Below are 22,252 nucleotides of genomic sequence, written 5' to 3' on the forward strand. Positions count from 1 at the left end.
GTTGTGGTAATGTTGGAAAAGTTTCAGGAACACCAGAACACAGTATCTTTTTTGTATGTCTGTCTTGTGCCAAGGCTGTGTGCTAGGCATGAGGACAGAGAGGTTGGAAAGATCTCCTCCCAGCTTTGAGGAATTTAGCATCTAGCATTCACAGCAGGTTTAGAAGGCATTGTGATGGTGTAACCTGGTACTCTGTGTTTTGTGGACATATAGGGTAGCTGCCATCCACTGGAGGGGGCCTCTTGTTTACATATTTTTATCACTTTAGGCTGCTATGCAGTACAACATTTTCAGATGGAAAGGTGAGAGGTGGTGTGGATATATGGTGCTGTGTTGCTTGCCAGGGTATTCCTCCTGGAATGTGGAGCTTCAACTCTTCTAAGTATCTATATGAAGACAGTTATGAGTATGTAAAAGTCCTGGATTTATATTCTGCCTTTGCTTTTTAAAATTAGTTCTGGGCCTTGAACCAAGGTATTCAGTGTTTTCAATACTTAGTTTTCTTGTCTGTTCAGTTTGAAGAATAATTTCCCAATTCTATGATTAGATAGGTTGGACTTTTGAATGGAATATTTCAGCACTCTTCCAAGTGCAACTGACCAATGAAGTGGACTGATCTGGACTCCTGCCTAATATGATACTTAAACTGGGACTATTTCAAGGAAAATGCATACCATGCAAGAACTATAAAATACATATATATATATTTTTCATGAACATTTTGAAGTACCCTTATAAAGGAATTTATGAAAGAAGAGTCAAGGCAATTTCATCTATTAAAGTTTCTAGATTTGTGTAAAAGGGATACTATTTAAGTGCATCTTTTAAAAAAGGAGTCATTTTTATTGCAAAGTAAGATATACAGAGAGGAGGAGAGAAAGAGAGGAAGATCTTCCATCCACTGATTCAATCCTCAAGTAGCTGTAACAGCTGGAGCTGATCCCATCTGAAGCCAAGAACCAGGAGTTTCTTCCAGGTCTCTCACGTGGGTGCGGGGTTCCAAGGCTTTGGGCCATCCTCCATTGCTTTCCCAGGCCACATGCAGGGATCTGATGGGAAGAGGGACTGCCATGAAATGATGCCCATATGGGATCCCAGCGCCTGAAGGTAAGGACTTCAGCCACTAGGATACTGGGCTGGGTACTAAGGGCATCTTTTTGACAGAATGTATAGTTACCTTTTTGCAAAGGATTTATTTATTTGTTTGAAAGTCTGAGTTACAGAGTGAAGGAGAGAGAGAGGGGGGATTTTTCATCCAGTAGTTCACTCCTCAAATAGCCACAACATCCAGGGCTGGGAGAGGCCGAAGCAAAGACCTGAAAAATTCAGGCAGGTCTCCCATGTGGGATGTGAGGGATCAAGTGCTAGACCATATTCTGCTGCTTTCACAGGCACATTAAGAGGGAGCTGGATTGGAAACAGAACAGCTGGAACTCAAACCACTTGTTCATATGAGTTACTGGCATTGCAGGTGGCAGCTGGACTCACTATACCATAATGCTAGATCAATGTGTTCAACTTTTTGTATCCTTATGAATCTGTATCCAATGTACCAAGTAACTTTGTTTTTGGTTTGACATCTATAGAATTTCATGCCTATAATTTGGATGACAATATAACTTAGAGTTCATTTTTCAAATCTTACCTTTTTTTTTCTCAGCAGTACCATGATTTCACTTTTGGATGGCCAAATGGAAAAGGACAGCTCATTGAGCAGTGTATTAATAGCAACATACTGTATATTTACACAATGATGTTGGGCTTTATGTGCTGTTCAGAATGTACAGGTATAATTAGATGTTTCAGATATATGGCTAGACAGGAAAATAACTCTAGGGGCACTTGCTCAACTCTGGGAAAAGCTACAGGTCACCTATATGTGACTAGAAAAAACTCTCCTTGATGAGTACATTAAATGTTAGGGTTGATAGTAAGTTTTTACTGAAGAAACTCAGCTCTGATGAAATTTGATAGAACTGACCATTTGTAGAACTAGACTAGGACTGAGTGGGCCTGATTTAAGGACATTAAAAGGTCTGTCTTCTAGATATCCATACTATCTAGGATTGGAGTCTGAATTCTATTCTTAGAATCACCTCACTGGGTTGGTTCATTCTGATTGAAAGAGGCTCCTATGAACCATGACTTTGTTCCTTGAGAGGGCTATATGCATTGACCCTAGATGGCTTAGTCTTAGGGAGAGTAATGAGGAAGCCGTCTAGGGCAGGTAAGTTTTGATATGTGGGCAATCAGAAAAAGTTAAAGGTTTATACTCCTGAGAAGAGTGTGCCCAGATGCAGAGACCTGCAGGAGCAGTGAGGTGTCTGAATGCTTTGGGGAAGAGGGCAGACAGAGGGAGGGGACTGGTGAAAGGGCCTGTGCATGCAAGAGCATGAAACAAGGGACAAACTAGTTGAACCTCTATGTCCCTGGGCTTCACAGGACTCTCCTATCATTCTAAGCAAGGACAAAAACATTTAGAACCCAGCCTTTTTCTGGCTATGCTAGCCATTTCTGGTACTAAGATCTTAATCCCTGTTGTTACATTCCAAATGAAGCTTGGTGTTGAATATAGTGTTGACTGAAATTTTACCTATTCTGCTTCAGGAATCATGTGAACAGCTTCACACATGGGCCTTGTATTTACTGAAAATTGCTGTTTATTGGTGCTCCTCACAAGTAATTAGGAGGCAACTAGTTGTTGTTTTTCTATTTTACTAATTAGAAATCTGAGGTTTTGGGCCTGGTGAGATAGCCTAGTGTCTAAATCCTCATCTTGCATACAACGGGATCCCATATGGGTACCAATTTGAGTCCCAACTGCTCCGCTTCCCATCCACCTCCCTGCTTGTGGCCTGGGAAAGCAGTAAAAGATGGTTCAAGGCCTTGGAACCCTGCAACTGTGTAGAGACCCAGAGGGAACTCCTGGTTCCTGGTTTTGGATCAGCTCAGCTCTGACTGTTGCAGCAACTTGGGGAGTGAGCAGTGGATGGAAGATCATTCTGTATCTCCTTTCTGTACATCTGCCTTTCCAATAAAAATAAATATTTTAAAAAATCGAGGTTTTAAGACGTCAGGTTATTTACACTACCTTGTAGGTTTTCCATTGTGTCAAAAATTTGTGTACAAGAGTAAGTAACAATTAACTCGAGGGTCTTTCCAGAGTAAAATATGAATGAGAACAAGGTAAAACAACACAGAGCAAAGGATGCTGGAGACTGAGGGCTAAAATGTCAGAGGATAGCACATGTTTATGTGCCTCACCTCTCCCTTGTTTTGATCCGTTGTTGGTTGGTAGGTTTTACTTCTGATGGACTCTCTTTAGAGTCAGGCCTGGTCTTGCACTCTGCCCCCAGAATGAAAGCAGGTCTCGCCTTCTTTACAGTGGGCATGTCTTAGTAATTGAACAACATGCCACAACCACTTTTATATCACAAGCAAGTAATTCTTCTTCTAGTCATCTTGACACTTCAACCTGAACTCTGACCTTGGCTTTCATAACACCATCACAAATGATATTTTATTTCTAGCCATGTTGGTTCTGGCTGTCCTGGGCACTTGTCCTCTCAGGGCTCTGAAGGACTTTCTCTTGGATCTACTGCCAAGGTTCCAGTGATGGCAGTAGGAACCAGTGGTTAATCTCTGAGCCCCAAAGATCCTGAAACATTGTTTTGCTTCTTGTAGTCTCAATCGTATTGGCCATGATTCTGTAGTCCTTGCACCCAGCTAGCCATGCATGTGAATCTTGACTTCTTTGCAGAAACGTTTTAAATTCTAATTCTGTGTACCCAGGTAGTCTGGTATAGGCCAAGTTGCCTTTTTCAGAGACCCAACAGGACTTCAAAACAGTCATCCATTTTTAGTGTCTTACTCTGGAGCAGCAGAGCATGAAGCAAATAAATATATGTTGCTTCCACTTCCCTGGTGAAGAGAAGTGTAATGGAAAAGGTAGTGATTCAAATAGAGAACAAGCATGGCAGCCATGTTGTTTATCTTGCTGCTGTCAGCCAGTATTGCTGATCCTAGGAGATATTACCAAAGAAGTATTCTTTGGAGTAACTGCATTTTAGGATGGTCATCCCAGGGGAAGGTAGTGCTTCCAGGAAGAGGAGTTAAAACTCAATTTCAGTGGATATGACTCATTTATTTATTGGCTACCTTTCACCTTGGTCAGAGTCTGCTCAAGGGAGGCCAATTCTCTTGTACTTTTGGCTTGCACAAGTCTAACAGTGTCCAGCTGACCAGCTTACACCTCATTAACAAATGTAATTCAGCAGTAGTAGAGAAATTGTGGGTGAGAAGCTATGACTGTGAGTGATATTCAAGGCCATGATAGTGGTGTCAGCAGAGCTAGCCAGGTGCATAGTCACAAGAGCAGTATAAACCATGCTAGTTCTATTCTGCCTGGCAATAGACAAATCATGCCAGAAAGTTTCTTGATCATTCAAGGATTGGTTGAATTTTCATTCTCAGTTTCCAGGAATGAATATCCCTCTGAGGAGTCTCTTTGATGTGAATGGAGTTCAGCTAGGTGTTTTCTCCATGGGGTTTCCAGATAATGATAAACCAGTGAGGTGCTCTCTAGAAGAAGCTAAAGCCCATTGATCCTCAATGTGACATTGGTCACACATGATGGGCCTATCTTTCTGGAAGGCAGAAGTACTCATGGTTGTAATTTGGGGTGTTTACCTTTCTATTGACAGCTCTAGGGAACATTTGCTAAGCTATGCCATGTCTCCACTTGTTTCGGCACCCACAATTGTGGCCATGATAGAACTTCTGGCCTGGATATGTGTAGAGATCATGTATATTTCTTAGCACCTGCTGGATATTCTTTGGCTTGGCCTTAAATGAGTTTCCTGTTCAGAGTGATTCTGTACAGACTCTAGCATCATCACCTCCATATCATCCAAGCCCAAAAAACATTCGTTGAAGATCTCATAAACAGAGTTCAGAGGACATCTTTTCAATCATGAAGCTTTGATGATGTCAAACAAAGTACTTAAAGTTGTTTAGAGGCAGCCCCTGAGGGTGTACATAAGTTTCTTAGGTTCCAGTTACATCTAATTTCTCCATCTTGACTCATCCATCATTTGACGTATTGCAAGGGTTGGGCTTAAACTGTGAGATTAAAGCATTTAAATAGCCAATGGCTTGTCTTGATTTCTGATTCCATCCTGACTTCCTTATCTCTACATAATAAAAATAGTCATCATCAAACAGATCATAGAAAGCCTTAATCCATACAAGCGATTTTCATTATAGGCATTAAAGCATAAACTAGTCATCTTGGTGAACACTAGGAGCTGAAGTGACATCTCAGAGCTCCTTTCTAGATTCTTTATGCAAATTTGCACACCTCAACTCGTGGTCAAGCATTTTTTACTGGATATGTGGGACAGAACGAGACTCCCTAGAACTGCATGGCCAAGGACCCATCCTTGTTTCATAAAAAAGAATGATAGACATATGACAAAAGGACCATTCTGGCAACTTGCTCAGGATGATAAGAATGTGATTGAAGTGGACTTACTCTCTCTACTGGTAGAAAGCAGCAATTGATGGCAGCCCTCAAGTGGTAATTGTCTCGTAACATGGGAAAATAAGTCTCTTTTCATATTCTGTTATAAATAAAAAGTGGTGCAGATGTTTTATATAGTTCCCTTCAGAATATATCCATACCCTTCTGACTATGTCACCAATTAAAGCCAAGTTCATGCCCCATTGTGATTATAGGAGTTGAGAATCCCAGCCCTTGCTTCTGCTTCTCACATCCTGGTGTTATACACTGGGGTCCTGCTGCAGGCCACTTCCCTAATGCTGGTAGAACTGCAGAAACAGGAAGCTTGAATTTCTGATGCATGGGACTGTCTCTGGCACCTGAACCACAGGAGAACCATCACAGAATGCCCAGAGATATAGCAGTCCCTCATCAGGAAAACTGATCACGCAAACCTTTTCACACTCTGTCTCACTCAGCTGTTGTGTGAACATAGGTGGCTCAGGTAAGGGTGTCTAGTTCTGCGGTTATTGTCACAAGCCAGTCCCCACATCAAAGTGGGTTTTCAGTATGACCGCAACATTCACGATCTCACTTAGATCTGCTTCCCTTGATCTACTTTACGCTAAGTGTTATTCATTCCACAGATCCTGCTGGCTTCTGACCTGTCAGCCAACTCAGTTTCTAGTTACAGCCTTACCTCAATCCTCATTCCTGATGCTTGATGTAGTTTCTCTGGTAATAACCTCTGGTTCCCTTTTGATTACAGTTCAGATTTTCTTTGGTCCAGACAGCCCCTCCAATTGCTCTGTGTAAAATTGTGCCAGATCTTCGCTATTCCCTGGGATGCCATGTTCTTGCTGTGGCTTGCAAAGAGCAGTGTGGATGCCAGACTTGACTTTATAGGTAGATGGGAATATAAAACAGGGATGGACGGAGCTGAGAGAGGCAAGAAGCCCTTCCTTCTGTGAACCTTTAGCAACATGGATACATGTGTTCAGTGAATAACAGTAATTTTACTCTCATGATTTTTGTATTTGTTTAATCCGTAAGAGCCGAATAAGCATCATGAATCTTTAGCATATATGATCCTTTTGGGAGCACTTTGACTTGTTATTGCTGCTGTATAGTCCAACTCAGTTAAACTCAGTTATAACTCAGTTAACTATTTAAAGAGTGATTTTCAAGCAGTTTTAATGAGACTGGCCAAATTTGAAAATACCTTGTTTGCTAATCTTTCAGTTATCTGCAGGACTTCATTAAGTGGTAGTATTTTTAATGGTTATTTATTTCATAACAGTTGTAGTATAGAATGTGGTATACTTGGGATATAGTTGTCTCTGTCTGGCTGATAGTTTGTGAAATCATCCCAGCTCTCAGCCCTGCCAGAAACATGAACCTGAGTGATCCTGTTTGTATCAGGTGACCCTCAGCATAGATGAATGGACTCATGGTGGGCACTTGAATCCTTTGTAGTAGGCATATCTAATTTGGCAGTAATCACTGAAGTTATCTTGCTAAGCAGTAGTGATTGTGGTCAGTCATTGGTGGCTACTAACCTCTTACCATCATGTTAAATGAGCACCAGAGTCCTTTCATGTTACATATGTATATTGAGGTTGTAACAGAACAGAAACCATCAACAAGCAGAGAAAGCTAATGGATACATCAAATAAATTGTGACTTAAGAAACTGTGAGGCCCCAGAAAGAGTGATGGATCACATGCCTTTGTTTCAGGTGTCTTCTCAAGTCCAAACTCCAAAAGGTGTTTCTCAACTTTATATCCAGCTTGTTTTTATTCACGAGATACAACAACCCTCATCTCCACCACTTCTATTATTGAGATAAGGGTTTCTGTTTCTGACAACCGATGTTTCCGACAGAAAACCTTGACTAGGTTAATGGCTAGGAGTTTCTGGCAGTAGTTTCAACATAGAGTTATAAACTTATATCATGGTGATTAAGCAAAGGGTGTAATGTTTTTTCATTGACTGTTTGAAGTAGAACGAGATATCACTGAAAACTGTTTAGATCCATATCCTTGTTGTTAATCTTTTAGGACATTTGGCTTTCCTCCTTAGGCTCACTTATTACAGGCTGCTAGGCTTAAAGGGTGGGTCATCTAACAATAGCTTACATCAAAGGACAAGATTGCATCTACTGGTTTATAAAGGTGAACTTTCTGTCTGCTTGAACTAGAGACATAACTTTGATTGCGTTGTCAACAAATCTGTTGCCGTATGACCTTGGCCAGATTATTTAATTTCTTGGTGCCCCATTTTTTTTTCTGTAAACCAGGAATAATAACATTGTATATAGCTGCTTGAGAAGATTAATCCCAAGCAGCTATATATAATATTATTATATAAATGTATTATTATATAAATGTATATAATATGCAAATAAATTGAAATCTTTATGGCTGTAAAAACTGACGATGTATAGCATAGGATAGGCGGCTGGGATGAGAATGAGGTAATCCACAGTTTGTATTCCATCTACAGCTATTGCAGTAATAATCAGGTCTAACTCCTGCACCAAGAAGGCCTTTATCTGGATGGAAAAGTATAAAAAGTAGGCACTCTGGGAATGGAGCTGTGAATGTTAGTTTTGAGCCAAAAGAAAGGGCATTGTATAAGGTGCATACTTAAATAAATGGTTATTCAAATTCATACGATGATAAGTTCAGTTATGAAGCTGATTAGTTCAGGAGTTTCAAGAGTATTCTCAATGAAGACTGGGTTCTGGTCCCTTAGCTATCTGGGATGAGTTAGGGATATATGTGTTAAAGCCGTAAAGTTCAATCTTTGTAAATAATGTGTGTTAATTTAGCACTTTACAAAATAGTTCATATATCTTTAATCAATTTGATTCTTGCAAGAGCAATTTAATGAGATTTACTGTTGGCAAAGACTTAGTTGGAAATTGAAGGTTTGAGAAAATGGGTCCTATTGATGTTTCTGATCTATATTATTACCTAGAGATTCTGTGGTTAGACTAATTTAATTTGAAGACTTATTGTATTTGCTTTTACTTATAATGTTTTGAGACGAGAGAATTTTTGGCCATTATTTTATTGTGGAATTAAGTGATTTATCACATTTTTAAAAACGTGTGTGTGAGAGAGAAAAAGAGAGATCAGTGTTTCATCTTCAGTGTTTACAACAGCTGGGGCTGGGTCAGGCTGAAACTGGGAGCCTGGAAATTAATCCTGGTCTCCTGTGTGGGTGACAGGGAGCTTAGTACTTGAGCAATCGCCAGCTGCTCCCCCGCTCCCTGCCCCCTGCCCATGTGCAATAGCAAGAAGCTGAAATCAAAAGCAGAACTAGGAATTGAACCTGACACTCCAGTGTGGGCTTTTGGAGTCTCAACTGCTGTGCCACATGGCTCTCCAATTGTAAGAGTTCCGGATTGAAATTGTGACAAAGTCAAAGCAATACAAATTCTGTTTTCTTTTACATTGTTTTGTTTTTAGAAATTCCATTGTGGTTGAAGTCTTTTGTAAGTAGAAAAGTTTATTCTTTGGCTAATCTTAATTTTGAGTAGTTATTCATAAAATTATTAAGAACTGGAAATTAGTTTGGAGATCATCTTTTTCAATTCCTTGTTTCTGCATGAAGGTTATTGGCCCTTGCTCAGGGAAGCAAAGCCTACACAGAAACCCAAGTTCTAGTGTCCTGTGTTGTCTTTCTTTTTTGGCTGCTTCCTGTAAGAGGACCAGGGAAATTACAGTTCAGCTTATTTCTGTGTACGTGAGCTGGAATGTGTAACGTTTTTGTCTCAGAGTACCCCAAGAAGCTTCTGTGGAACTAGTGTCGCTTCACAAGACCTCTCAATTTTGTGAGCCTTGGGGAGGGGAGCCATGACATCAGAAAGTACTTGATTTTAATTTTGTTGCAGTAATAAAGGAAACATTATGCTACAATGTTTTCAACAAGAATGGCAGCCCTTGCCTCAGTCTTCCCCATGCTTTAATTTATTTCCCAGAATCTGCTTTCAATATTTTTAAGCATATTTTCCTAATATTTACCCCTATATTGTTTCCTAATAGTGTGCTTTCTTTTAAAAAAGACTTCGTAGTTTTGTCTCTTCAAAACACTTTCTTTCTCATTAAATTATCCACGGACTCATAGATCATAAAGTAACATTTTGTTCAGGAAGGTTCTTGATTTTCTTTTTTATTTCTTCAGTGACACATTAGTCATTCAGTAGCATATTATTACATTTATGGCATTTTTAATTTTCTTTTTTTTCTTCTTGTTGTTGATTTAAGTGGCTTTTCATTTAAGGGGATATCCATAACTGTGTAATGGAGACTATCATATCCAGGAGCATGTTATTTAACTTCATGGCATTGTAAATTTCCATTTTTCTTCCTGTTGTTAAAAAAAAAAAATCTCGTTATTTGAAAGTCAGGATTACAGAGAGAGACACAGAGAGAGAGAGATCTTCCACCCACTGGTTCATTTTCCACATGCCTGCAATGGCCAGAACTGAGTCAGGCTGAAGCAAGGAGCCAAGAGCTTTATCTGTTCTCCCATCTGAGTAGCAGGGGCCTATACGCTTAGCTGCCTTCCTCTGCTTTTCTCAGGCTATTGGCTGAAAGTTGGACTGCAGTGGAGCAGCTGCTGGCATCATAGGTGGCAACTTTATCTGTTACACCACAGTGTCAGCCCCAGTGACTTTCTTTTTTTTTTTTTTTTTAAAGATTTTATTATTATTGGAAAGCCGGATATACAGAGAGGAGGAAAGACAGAGAGGAAGATCTTCCATCCGATGTTTCACTCCCCAAGTGAGCCGCAACGGCCAGTGCGTGCCGATCCGAAGCCGGGAACCAGGAACCTCTTCCAGGTCTCCCACGCGGGTGCAGGGTCCCAATGCATTGGGCCGTCCTCTCCTGCTTTCCCAGGCCACAAGCAGGGAGCTGGATGGGAAGTGGAGCTGCCGGGATTAGAACCAGCGCCCATATGGGATCCAGGGGCTTTCAAGGCGAGGACTTTAGCCACTAGGTCACGCTGCCGGGCCCCCCAGTGACTTTCTTACTTAATTCTTACAAAGTGTATATTGAGGTTTCTGTAATAGTAGCTCAGGATTTACCTTTGTTAGTCCAAGCACCACTTCTCTCTTCCCCATGTTTCTATAAGTTCAATTAGTATTTTTTACCTCAGCCATCAGTATTTACATTGTGATACTGTATAAATGTAATTCACAGCAGAAGCAAATTGCATACCTTGGTATCCTTTCTTACATAACGTTCTTTATCCTAGAGCTAATGGTGGTCCTTTTCTTTTACTTGGTTTTCTGTGTATCAATATAATATTTTGCCTTATTTTTTATCCTTTTTGTATAACTTTTTTGGTTTTCCTGCATTGTTCATAATTGCTTTACTTTTACCTTTGCTTTACTTTTTTGTATCCCAACTCAAATACATCATCAGACCTTCCAAGCATCTATCCTATCAATACTATTTTTTGAAGTAATCAAACATATCAACTAATCCACCAGTATTCCCTCTTCCCTCTTCCCCCCAAAGAGATTACCTTTCTGTAATTTTTTTATCCTCCTCCAATATAGACTTAATTTTTTCCTAGTTTCTGAAAATTTTACGATAAATTTTTGGTGAGGACAATTTTTCAGTGGGAAAATTCCTAGGGACAATTCCTAGATATCATCTACTTATTATATGAAATGTTATATAGGCAGATTTTACAAGTACATTTTAAGTATCTATAACATAAACACTGCTTTTATTTTCTGTGTGACTAGGTTTACATAGCAGGATGAAAGGAATATTTTTGATAAGTACCACATCTACCTACCTCAAGTATCTAATGATCAAAAGTAGGCTTTGCTAATTAATTGAACTGCATTTTTAGATTTATCTTATTTATTTGAAAGAATTAGAATAAAAGTGAAAGAGAGTGAGAGAGCAAGCGAGAGAGAGAGTGCAAGAGAGAAAGAGGTATCTTCAAACTGCTGATTCACTCCCCAAATAGTCCCAGCTGCTGGAGCTATGGGCCAATCTGACACCAGGAGCCAGGATTTTCTTCTGGGTCTTCCATGTGGGTGCAGGGGTCCAATCACTTGGGCCATTTTCTGCTGCCTTCCAAGGCACATTAGCACAGAGCTGGATTGGAAGAACAGCTGGGACTTGAACCAGAGTCCCTGTGAGATGCCAGCACTACAGGCAGCAGCTTTATGTGCTATGTCATTGTGGCAGCCTTGAACTTCTATTTCTTGATGTCTAAGTTAAGCTAAGGGTGAATTACCTGAATCTTTTTTTTTTGACTTTTTTTTATTAATTATTATGCATTATGTGACTGTTTCATAGGCTCTGGGAATCTCCCCACCCCTCCCCACGCCCCTCCCCCCTGGTGGATTCCTCCACCTTGGTGCAGTATTACAGTTCAAATTCAATCAAGATTCTTTCCTTGCAAACATATACCAAACATAGAGTCCAGCTACTTATTGTCCAGATGGGTTGAACAGTTTCTTGGGGAGACCATTTCTGGTCTGAACTTAGAGCTGGTAGAATATCATCCCAGTCAATTAAGAGTCCCAATATAACATTAGCAGCAATTTGTAACATTATGGAATTGACATGGTTTTGCGTAACCAGTATGTTAAAAAAAACAAAAAAACAAGTTCTTAACCACAACCTATGATTTGCTCATTGACATTTCAATTTTAGTTTGTATACAGGACCGGCTGCTATATACCTTAAAATGGCTATAAGGTACCATTCAGCTGTCTCGTGTCTATTTCATTTTAGTATTTAGCCATTTGTTGTGTTGAAGTATAATTTTACTGATCTTGGCAGATTTTAGGATAATCTAGACTGGCTTGTAACTCTAACAAGACATTTGTCAACAATTAAGGTGCAGAACATTTTTTTGGGGGTGGGGGAGGTGTGCAGGAAAGTCCCCAACACCACGGTGAAGAGTGACTAATCTTCTGAATCTTAAATTTAAGATAATTGCTATGAATATATTCTGAGACAGTATCTTATGAGTTCTAAACCCATAGTGCTTGTTGTGATGAGAACTACTTTTAATATATGTAAGTTAAATATAATTCTTAAATGTGATATATTTTGAAGTATATTATCTATGTAGTAACTTATGTTACCTGAGTTGCAAAAATGCATAGTAATGAGAAGTTATTTATATTGGTCTTCCAAAGATTACTTTTCCCCTGTGGTACTCTATATACACAGAACCCTCATTTTTTACTATATAGTTTTCTTTTTTAAAATTTTTATTTTTCATGATATAGTTCCATAAGCTTAGGGATTTCCCATTCCTCTCTCCCCACTCTCCTTCCCCTTACTGTCCTCCTTTATATTATTACAATAGTTTAGTCATCTAACAACAGTCACAAGTACATAATTATGCTATTTAAGTATATCATGACATTGTAGGTATAGACAGTGTTAGAAAGTCCAGCCTCCTATTGTCATATTGTCAAGATATATTTAATAGTTTCATTGGGAGTCCATCTTTTATATGGGAGTAGAGATGCATATTGCAATGTATCTTCCCTTCTCGGTATGCTAGTCCCCATTATAAAGTTCTAGATGAATATATACCTACACATATATTTATATTTGTGTATGAATTGATCTTGTATTTTGCCTGAAGGTTGCCTTATATCTGAGAGAACATCTTTTGGGATTGACTTATTTCACTGAGCTTAATACCCTCTAGTTGGAACCATTTTTTGCAATGGATATTGTGGTTTCTCTTGAGATAGAATACATCTTTTGCCTTTTACTATGTACTTTCAAAGTGCAGTACTAATTAAAACCATTGTAGCACCTGACTAAAGCTTTATTGTAGGAAGTTCTTGAATTTTTTATTTCTCCATAAATGAGAATTAGTGATTAGTGTTTTTCTAGGTAGTGCCACAGTGTAAATCAAGGAAGACACAGATTTTTTAAAGAGGTGATTGTGTGTGTGTGTTTTAATGCATTTTTTTTTTTTTTTAAAGATTTATTCATTTTATTACAGCCAGATATACACAGAGGAGAGACAGAGAGGAAGATCTTCCGTCCGATGATTCACTCCCCAAGTGAGCCACAACGGGCCGATGCGCGCCGATCCGAAGCCGGGAACCTGGAACCTCTTCCAGGTCTCCCACGCGGGTGCAGGGTCCCAATGCATTGGGCCGTCCTCAACTGCTTTCCCAGGCCACAAGCAGGGAGCTGGATGGGAAGTGGAGCTGCCGGGATTAGAACCGGCGCCCATATGGGATCCCGGGGCTTTCAAGGCGAGGACTTTAGCCGCTAGGCCACGCCGCCGGGCCCGTTTTAATGCATTTTAATCCCATTTCTTTTTGAGATTGTTAACTCAAGTGTTCTGCTGTTCAGTTGAGTTCATGTAGAACTTGGGTCAATACTTACATTAGATTTATTTTTATTTATTTTTTGAGAGTATCACTGGAAGAAAAAGCATTTTTTTAATCCCTGAATTCTTGGTTGAAATGCCCAGCCTTGGTTGCTTTTATAGGCAGCAAATAGACATGTGTGATGAAATCCTCCTTCTCAAATGCTCTGGTCCCTGCCAGGGCCTGTAGCTTTGAAGCATCTACACAAATCATGGTGGGCCACCCACGCACCCTTCCTTTACTGTCTTCAGCAGTATTGTCTGAGGAAAGTCGTGGACAGATTTAGGAGTGGTTTATCCCCAGGAGCACAGGGGATGTGGTTCAACAGAGAGGAATGAGCTGGAACATTCCTTAGAGAAACATCTCCTGGTGGCTATGGTAGAGTTTCTGGTGCTTTATCCTAGAGATGCTACTTCCCTGCTTGATGGCTTGTGACATTTTAAAGAAAGAATGATTTTCTGGTATTTCCATTCCAGCTTCAGATCCTTATTCCATGTGTAGAGAAGGGTGATAGTGGTTGATATGTACAGGAAAGGTGCTGTAATTAATTGTCATCAGTGTTACAGAATTTCCCTCCTGGATTATCACGAGCATGATTGACTCTGAAGTTATTTTCTAAGACTGCTGTACAGTTCTGTGATTTGGGATATTGTAAATGTTTCCTATTTGTATGTATTATGTAAGGGCTTTGCTGGCTGTTGGATTTATTTTGTGTTACTGAAAGCTTGCCACAAATAAATGTGTTTAGTTGAGCAATTGACCATGAAGTCTTATTTTGTTTCATCAGTTAGATTCCCCAACACTGCTCTCTGATGAGCAGCTAAAGTGTCTTCTGGATGAATGCACATTCAAACCACAATCCAGCATTGTACTTCCTGATGGCGGAGAAAACAAAAATGTCAAGGATGTTACATCTGAACCACCCCTGCTATCCAAGTCCATCCTTTCTAAGTTGCTAAATGGGTCAGAAACAAAAGCCCAGGAAACTGAGGCAGAAGATGCAGGTGTACTTGAGAATGCCGACTGTGAGCCACCCTCTCAAGGCTACTACCTCGCTAAAGCTTTGACTGGACATCAAATGCCGGAAGCTCTTGTCGCTGAAGTGGAGAATATGAAATGTCTTCTATTTCCTAAGGCTGAGGTTTTCAATGACACCGAAGACTATTTTATGTCAAAGGCTGTTGGTATTGGGAGACTTCGAAGGCCCTCTTTCTTGGATGATCCACTGTATGGTATTAGTGTGAGCCTTTCATCACAGGATGAGCATCTGAAATCCAGCCCTCCTGAGAAAGCAAAAACAGGTGAGGCTTGGAGAACATGTGCTTCAGTGAGTGATTTTTAGGATGATGTCAATACAAGCTTCAAAACATAAAAAAGTGTTTATGAGAATGTCCCAGTGAGTTCAAGGTTATGATTAGTACTCCTATGGAATATGTTATGTTTTATGACAAATAATTCTATTTATGTTTCATAAAAAAGAAATTCATTTGTATAAGGCAAATAATTTGGAATTAATTTGCTTAGTACTTCCCTTGCTTCCATCTTTCCTTGCTTCCCTCCCTCCCTCCTTCCTTCCTTCCTTTTGACCTAGCTCCTCCTGTGATATGATTTTAATAAGTTTTTTATTTCTGTAAAAAATGACATCAGGATTTTGACAGAGATTTCATTGAATCTGCAGATCACTTTGGGTAGTGTTGACTTCTTAACAGTATTTATCCTTCCAGTCTATGAACATGGGATTTTTTTTTTTTCATTTATTTGTGTTTTCTTCATTAGCGTTTTGTCGTTTTCAGCATATAGATTGAACTTGTTTAAATTTATTCCCAAGTTTTATTGGTTTTGGTATTACTATAGATAAGATAGATTTTTCAATTTCCCTTTTAAATATTTTATTGTTATTGTATAGACTCTTGCAGCTTCACTTGATGTTCTTATCAGTTCTAACAGATTTTGATGAAGTTTCCAGGGTTTTATCTGTATGAGATCATGTCATCAGCAAGTGAAAAATTTGAGTTTTTGCTTTCCTATTTGGGAGTCTTTTACTTCTCTTGTGTCATTGCTCTGGCTCGACTTACAGAGAGTGAGCATCCTCATCCTGTCTGTGATCTTTCAGAAAATGCTGTCAATTTTTCATTATTGAGTGTATTAATTACTGATTTACACTATAACTCTATTATTGTTTTGTGTATATTATACCTAATCTGTTAAAGGCTTTTTTTTAAACTATGAAAGAGTGTTGAATTTTGTCAAATATTTTTTTCTGCATGAATAATCTTTGGTTAATGTGATGTCATATTTGAATTCCTGAGTTAAATCCAACTTGACTATAAAGAATGGTTCTCTCAATGTTCTGTTGAGTTTGATTTTTTTTCAGAGATTTTTGCATTGATATTTATCTTGGCTATTGACCAGCAGCAGTTTTCTCTTAATGCCTTTATCTAGTTTTGACATCAGGATAATGCTGGCTCTGTAAAGCAGGTTTGGAATGTTTCCTTCCACCAAAATTTTGAGTTTGCAGAAGATTAGTAGTATTAGCTCTTCATCAAATGTTTCATGGAGTTTAGCTGTGAAGATGTAGGGTCCTGGGCTTTGCTTTGGTGAAGACTTCGGAGCTGATTCATTCTCTTTTTCTTATTAGTTCTTAGATTTTATTCCTCCATGATTCAGTCTTTGTAGGTTGTATATGTCTAGAAATTGATTAAGTTTTTCTAGGTTATCCAATCTGTTGGTGTATAATTGTACATAATAATTTTTTTTAAATTTTGTATTTCTATGGCAACTGAATTCCTCTTTCCTTTATAATTATTATAGTTTTTCCGTTTTTTTCTTCTAGTCTACTAGTGGTTTGCCAATCCTGATTGTCTTTTTATAATGTTTAGTTTTATTGTTTTCTTGTTTTCTTCATTGTTGTTCTAATTTCTATTTCCTTTACTTCTTCTCTCTCTCTCTCCCTCTCTCTCTATATGTTTACTTATATATATATATATTTTTTTTCTCCTTTTGTCAACTTGGGCTGTTTTTGTTATTTTTCTGGCTACTGGAGGTATACTATTAATTTGTTTATTTGGAATCTTTAAAAAAATTCAGAGATTGCATTTTATCTTAACCAAAAGGCTGAGAAATGATAAATGAGAAATGGCACAGATAGTTATGCTCTAAATTTTCCTTTTATACCTACTTTTGTCTGAATCCCATAAGTTTAGGCATGTAGCATTTCTATATTTGTTTTTCTTGAGTTTTTTTTTATTGTTGTAATGACCATGTTGTTTAATATCATATGCAAATTTTATATTTTTAAGTTCTCCAAAATCTCAATAGTGACTTCCAATTTAATGCTATAATTTGGTAAGATACTTGTTATTGTATCAATCCTCCTAAATTTAAGGTTCCTTTTTTTGTCTTACTATATAATCTTTCCTGGAGAATGTTCTAGGCATGATTGAAAAGAACATGTATTTGGTTGCTGGTTGGTGGAATGTTATGTATACATCTATTGGGTCTTTCTGGTCTAGAGTTTAGTTCAAGTTCAGTATTTCCTTATTGATTTTTCTTTTTTTTTTTTTTAAAGATTTATTCATTTTATTACAGACAGATATACAGAGAGGAGGAGAGACAGAGAGGAAGATCTTCCGTCCGATGATTCACTCCCTAAGTGAGCCGCAACGGGCCGATGCGCGCCGATCCGATGCCGGGAACCTGGAACCTCTTCCGGGTCTCCCACGCGGGTGCAGTGTCCCAATGCATTGGGCCGTCCTCAACTGCTTTCCCAGGCCACAAGCAGGGAGCTGGATGGGAAGTGGAGCTGCCGGGATTAGAACCAGCGCCCATATGGGATCCCGGGGCTTTCAAGGCGAGGACTTTAGCCGCTAGGCCACGCTGCCGGGCCCTCCTTATTGATTTTTATGAGATGACCTGTGCATTGTTGAGGTTCGGATATTTAGGTATTTTACTATTTTGCATCATAGTTTACCTCTGCCTTCAGATCATTTGATAAATGTTTAGGTACATATATTTAGGTGTTCTGGTGTTGTGTGCGTATTTATTCACAGTTTTCATACCCTTTTGTTATCCTGTGATGACCTTCTTTGTCTTACATTTCTGAAATCAGTCTATTTTGAGTAGTCCTATCACTTCTCTCCTAAGGTTTCCATTTGCAAGAACTATGTTCTCTGTCCCTTTTCTCAGAGTAGCTAGGTCCTTATCAGTAAAGTGAGTCTCCTATAGTTAGATATAGTAGATCTCATTGTTTGCCTTTGTTTTATTTGCTTTTAAAGCCATCAACCATTCTATGTCTTTCAATTTGAGAATTTACTCAGTTTATATCCAGGGTAATTGCTGAAAGCTAAGATTTGCTACTGCCATTTTGTAATTTAGTTTCTGGTAGTTTTATAGACCTTTTGTTTTTCCTCTCTTGCTGTGTTCCTTTGCAGTCTTACGTTTCTGTATGCTTTGCTTTGAATAGTTTCCTTTAATATTTTGTGCAACTACCATTGCTTTTGTGCTTGCATTTACTGTAAGGCTTATATAGAACTTGTAACAGGCTATTTTAAACTCATAGCAATTTAACTATAATTGCATATCAAAGGTTACACTGGCATTCCTTTTCCCCACCTTTTATGATTTATTTTTTTTTATGATTTATGTTCAATTTTAACACATTCTTGCAGCTTGTATCCCTTAACACTTACTGTTACTCTTGTACATTAGGAGATGAAACTGTTCTACATACCTGTATAATATGAGAGTCTTTTGAATATGTATCCAATTACTTATACATTCAGGATGTTTTTCTTGACTTTGGTATGTCTTATTTTATTAATTAGAGCCTTCTACTTTAAAAATCTCCTTTTTTGGAAGGCATGCCTAATTGTGATGAATTCCTTTAGGTCTTGTCTGGGAAAGGTTTTCTTTCTCCCTTCATGACTCTGTTAGGTGAGTTTTTTTTTTTTTCTTTAACACTTTAAATATATCATTATATTCCTGGCTTGTGAAGATTTTGCTTCGAAATCTACTGAAGGCCATAGAATTTTTTTTTTAATATGACATAAAAAACGAACAAAAATTTTGCTTGGGGTGACACAATGGTCTAGCAAGCTAATCCTCTGCCTGTGGGGCTGGCACCCCAGTGGGTGCCAGTTCATGTTCTGGCTGCTCCATTTCTGATCCAGCTCCTAGCTTATGCCCTGGGAAAGCACTAAAGGATGTCTCTAATTCTTGGGCCCCTGCTCCATGTGGAAGACCTGTCTTCAAACCTACCAAGCTCTGGCCATTGCAGTCATTTGGGGAGTGAACCAGCAGATGGGAGATCCCTTTCTCTCTCTCACTCTGTCTCTCTCTCCTTTACTCCGTCCTCCCTCAGTAATTCTGACTTTCAAGTAAAATATATGAATCTTTAAAACAACAACAAAACCAAACTCTTGCTGCTTTCAAAGGCTTTCTTTGCCTGTGCTTTTTGATAGTTGATTATGCTGTATCTTGTTGAATTCCTCTTTGAGTTGAAATTGAATACTTCTGAATTTTCTGTACCTGGATGTTTTCATCTTTCACCTAATATGACATTTATGACCAATTTAATTTGTGGCACTAAAAATAAGTTTTCAACATTAAATACTGCCTTTTTCATGTTTGTTGTAATCATGTGGTAATGCTATCATTTGTCTTTAAAAAGCCTGATGTTTATTCGGTGTTATGTTTACAAACTATTAGGACTTAGAGTTCCAATAAGTGGCATCCTCATCCTCCCCACCCAAATTAGAACCAATTGTAAGAGAGAGAATTTTGGTGACTGGAGATCAAGGAAGCAGTCTGTATTGAGGATGAAATGTAAAGAATTGCTGTGACATATGGGGAGAGGCAGGTGGAATTTTTTAATACTGTGCCTGCAAGAGAAATGTGCTCAACAATTCACTGGCGGAGGTGGAAAGCCTCAGACCTAACCTGTGACTTGTCTATGTAAAATCAAAGTTAAGGGGCAAAGAAAACACGCTGGGGTGTGAGATAAGGCTGGGTGCTAGCTCATCCGGAGGAAGGAGTAAGCTTTGCCGTCCGTTTCATGCCCCCAAAGTCTTCAGATAACTGGCCTCTCTTCCAAGGAAAGAAAGTCATGACACCTGTACAAGTTGAATCTATTTCCTGTTGAAGTTCTGAGCATTTGGTTGTAACTTGTTCAGGAAGCCTGGCCGCAGTTGGGGAGACTTTTGGAGAAGACCTGGCGGTGGTGGAAGGGGCTGTGTGTACATTGCCATTCTTCATGCCACATGGGCAGTTCCAACGGCGCTGTGACAACATTCTTGTTTTGTGTAGTCCTGCCTGTTTTCAGTGCAGCAGTGAGAGTCACAAGTAGTGACATTTATATTAGCTACTTTATTTTACATCTTCAAAAGTATTTTGGCCTGCATTTAGGGAAGTTTTTAATGTATTTTTGTCTTAACTGAGTTTTGTTTTTTCTCAAACAGTGCATACCTTCAGTCCTCCGAGTTGTTCTTTGTTACATCAATTCCCAAGGCTACTAATATCTTCTCAGGTGTTCTGGTGCTCTTAACAACTTAATCTCCCTTTGTGCAGTCAGACCAACTTAAGAGTATATTTGACCAAAACATCAGAGCTTCTGATCTAAAACTTTCCAGTATTAATTCTTTTCATCTAAATCTTTCGTGATAGTAAGTTTATGTTGTTTGAATTTATTTATTTTTAATCACTTTTTCCTAATTATTTTTTTTCTGAATGTAATTTTTTCCTTGAGGTAACTTTTTTGTAAATATTTGTCATTGATCATTTTCTCTATTTATAAAATATCACTTTACCTGTAATTTTATTTCAGAGTCTAAGATGAATATGTGATGCTTTTAAAGTCTTGGCATTTAATTGTCATAAACTTACTACATCAGTTCTTGAGAACTTTCATTCCATTGCTTTACTTAGATTGGATATTATAAGGAAAAAGCTACTGAAGCTCAGTTGTCAAAACTGTAATTGAGATGTGTGACCATCAGTGTCAGCATCACCTGGGAAGCGTGTCAGGCAGAGTCCCAGGACCTGCTCCAAATTTACTGAGTTGGAATCTGCATATTAACAAGATGCCTTCAGCAGGTGACGCAAGGGCACTTAAGTGTGAGAAGCTCTGGACTAGATGGTTTGCTTATCACCTGCACGTCAGGAGTGTTAAAAATACCAGTGTGTTTAGTGATGGTGAAAAATAATGTCCAGCAGTCTTACTCAACTGCTCAGTCTTTGCTTTCTTCTTACATTTATTTTAAGCAAAGATACTACTTTCTTCAGATTTTCTGATCTCTCCAGCCATCTTTATTATCATAGTTTGGGTAACCTTCCTCTTCTTTCGAAGGACTTAGCTGGAGTTCTTTATTCTTACTGTACAGTGTTGTGTTTGGAGACATAAATAGCCAGCATGAGATTAACAGTTTGCTTTTGCTTTGCAGATCTTCCTAGTTGGCCTCTGCCCCTAGTTAACCTGGCTCTGACACTTGCTACTGCTTTTTACTCTGGCTACATGTTAAAATCAGCTAGTGAGATATAAACTAGATTAATATCTTGATTCCAGCCCGGAGGAATTAAGCTAATTTCCGGGCATTGACTTTGGGCATATATTCTTAAGTCAATTTCTGAGGGCCTCCAGGTGATTCTTTGATGTTTGAAACTACAATTACCATTCTAGGCCCCATCTTATTTATGCATTATCTATTTGCCATCCTACTGATCAGTCACTTACTTGTCCACCAGCCCTCCACATTTCATGAGTTTCTACTGTGTTGTAGATTAAGTTTCAGAACAGTTTTGTTTGTTTCTTTGCTTTTTAACTCTTATGGCACTATCTACATTTTGAGCTGGACATCCCTTTCTCATGAAAGGCTGTCATGTGTATCGGAGGAGGTTTACTATCTATCATCTCTGGTCTCTATTCATTAGATGTCAGTAGCATTTGGCTGGTGTGCGCGTGCGTGTACACACACACACACACACACACATTTCCAGGCATTGCCAAATGTTCACTGGCCTACAGAATCTCCCTTATTGTTCTAGGATATGAGTCTCAGATGGTCAGTTTATAATCACTGTTTTGAAGCGCTCCGTGTTTTATTGATGAAGGCAGACACTTGCAAAGATAATTACAGTTGAATAGAACAAGTATAGGAAGAGTCTTGAAGTTCATGAGCAACACTAGAGAGGGAACGATGAACATTAGAGAAATGGGAGGTGACATTTGTATTGAGCCTCCAAAGATGAGTGGTTCTCCTCAGGACAAGAAAAGGAGTGCTTCATAACAGAGGGAGGAGCTGTTAGGTGTTCTGGTCCCATGATCCCCCATTTCCTGACTGGAAGCTTTCAGTTCACTTCTTTTCTGTGTAACT

General features: G+C 38.8%; 1 protein-coding gene across 3 annotated transcripts in view; it reads left to right on the top strand.

Annotated features, from left to right (window-relative positions):
- Nucleotides 1–20,318, top strand: part of FSIP1 (fibrous sheath interacting protein 1) — a 196,456-nt gene extending 176,138 nt beyond the window's left edge. The window contains exons 12-13 of one of the 3 annotated variants that reach the window (XM_058666088.1): nt 14,674–15,187; nt 20,057–20,318. In XM_058666088.1, the coding sequence (XP_058522071.1) occupies nt 14,674–15,187; nt 20,057–20,229 (687 nt within the window). In that variant the 3' untranslated portion in view covers nt 20,230–20,318. Of the gene's footprint in view, nt 1–14,673; nt 15,188–20,056 lie in introns of those variants that run through there. The other 2 variants (XM_058666091.1, XM_058666089.1) reach the window with 2 other exon arrangements.
- Nucleotides 20,319–22,252: the final 1,934 nt, after the last annotated feature.

Source organism: Ochotona princeps, chromosome 6 (assembly GCF_030435755.1).
Source record: "Ochotona princeps isolate mOchPri1 chromosome 6, mOchPri1.hap1, whole genome shotgun sequence".
Classification (NCBI taxonomy): domain Eukaryota; kingdom Metazoa; phylum Chordata; class Mammalia; order Lagomorpha; family Ochotonidae; genus Ochotona; species Ochotona princeps.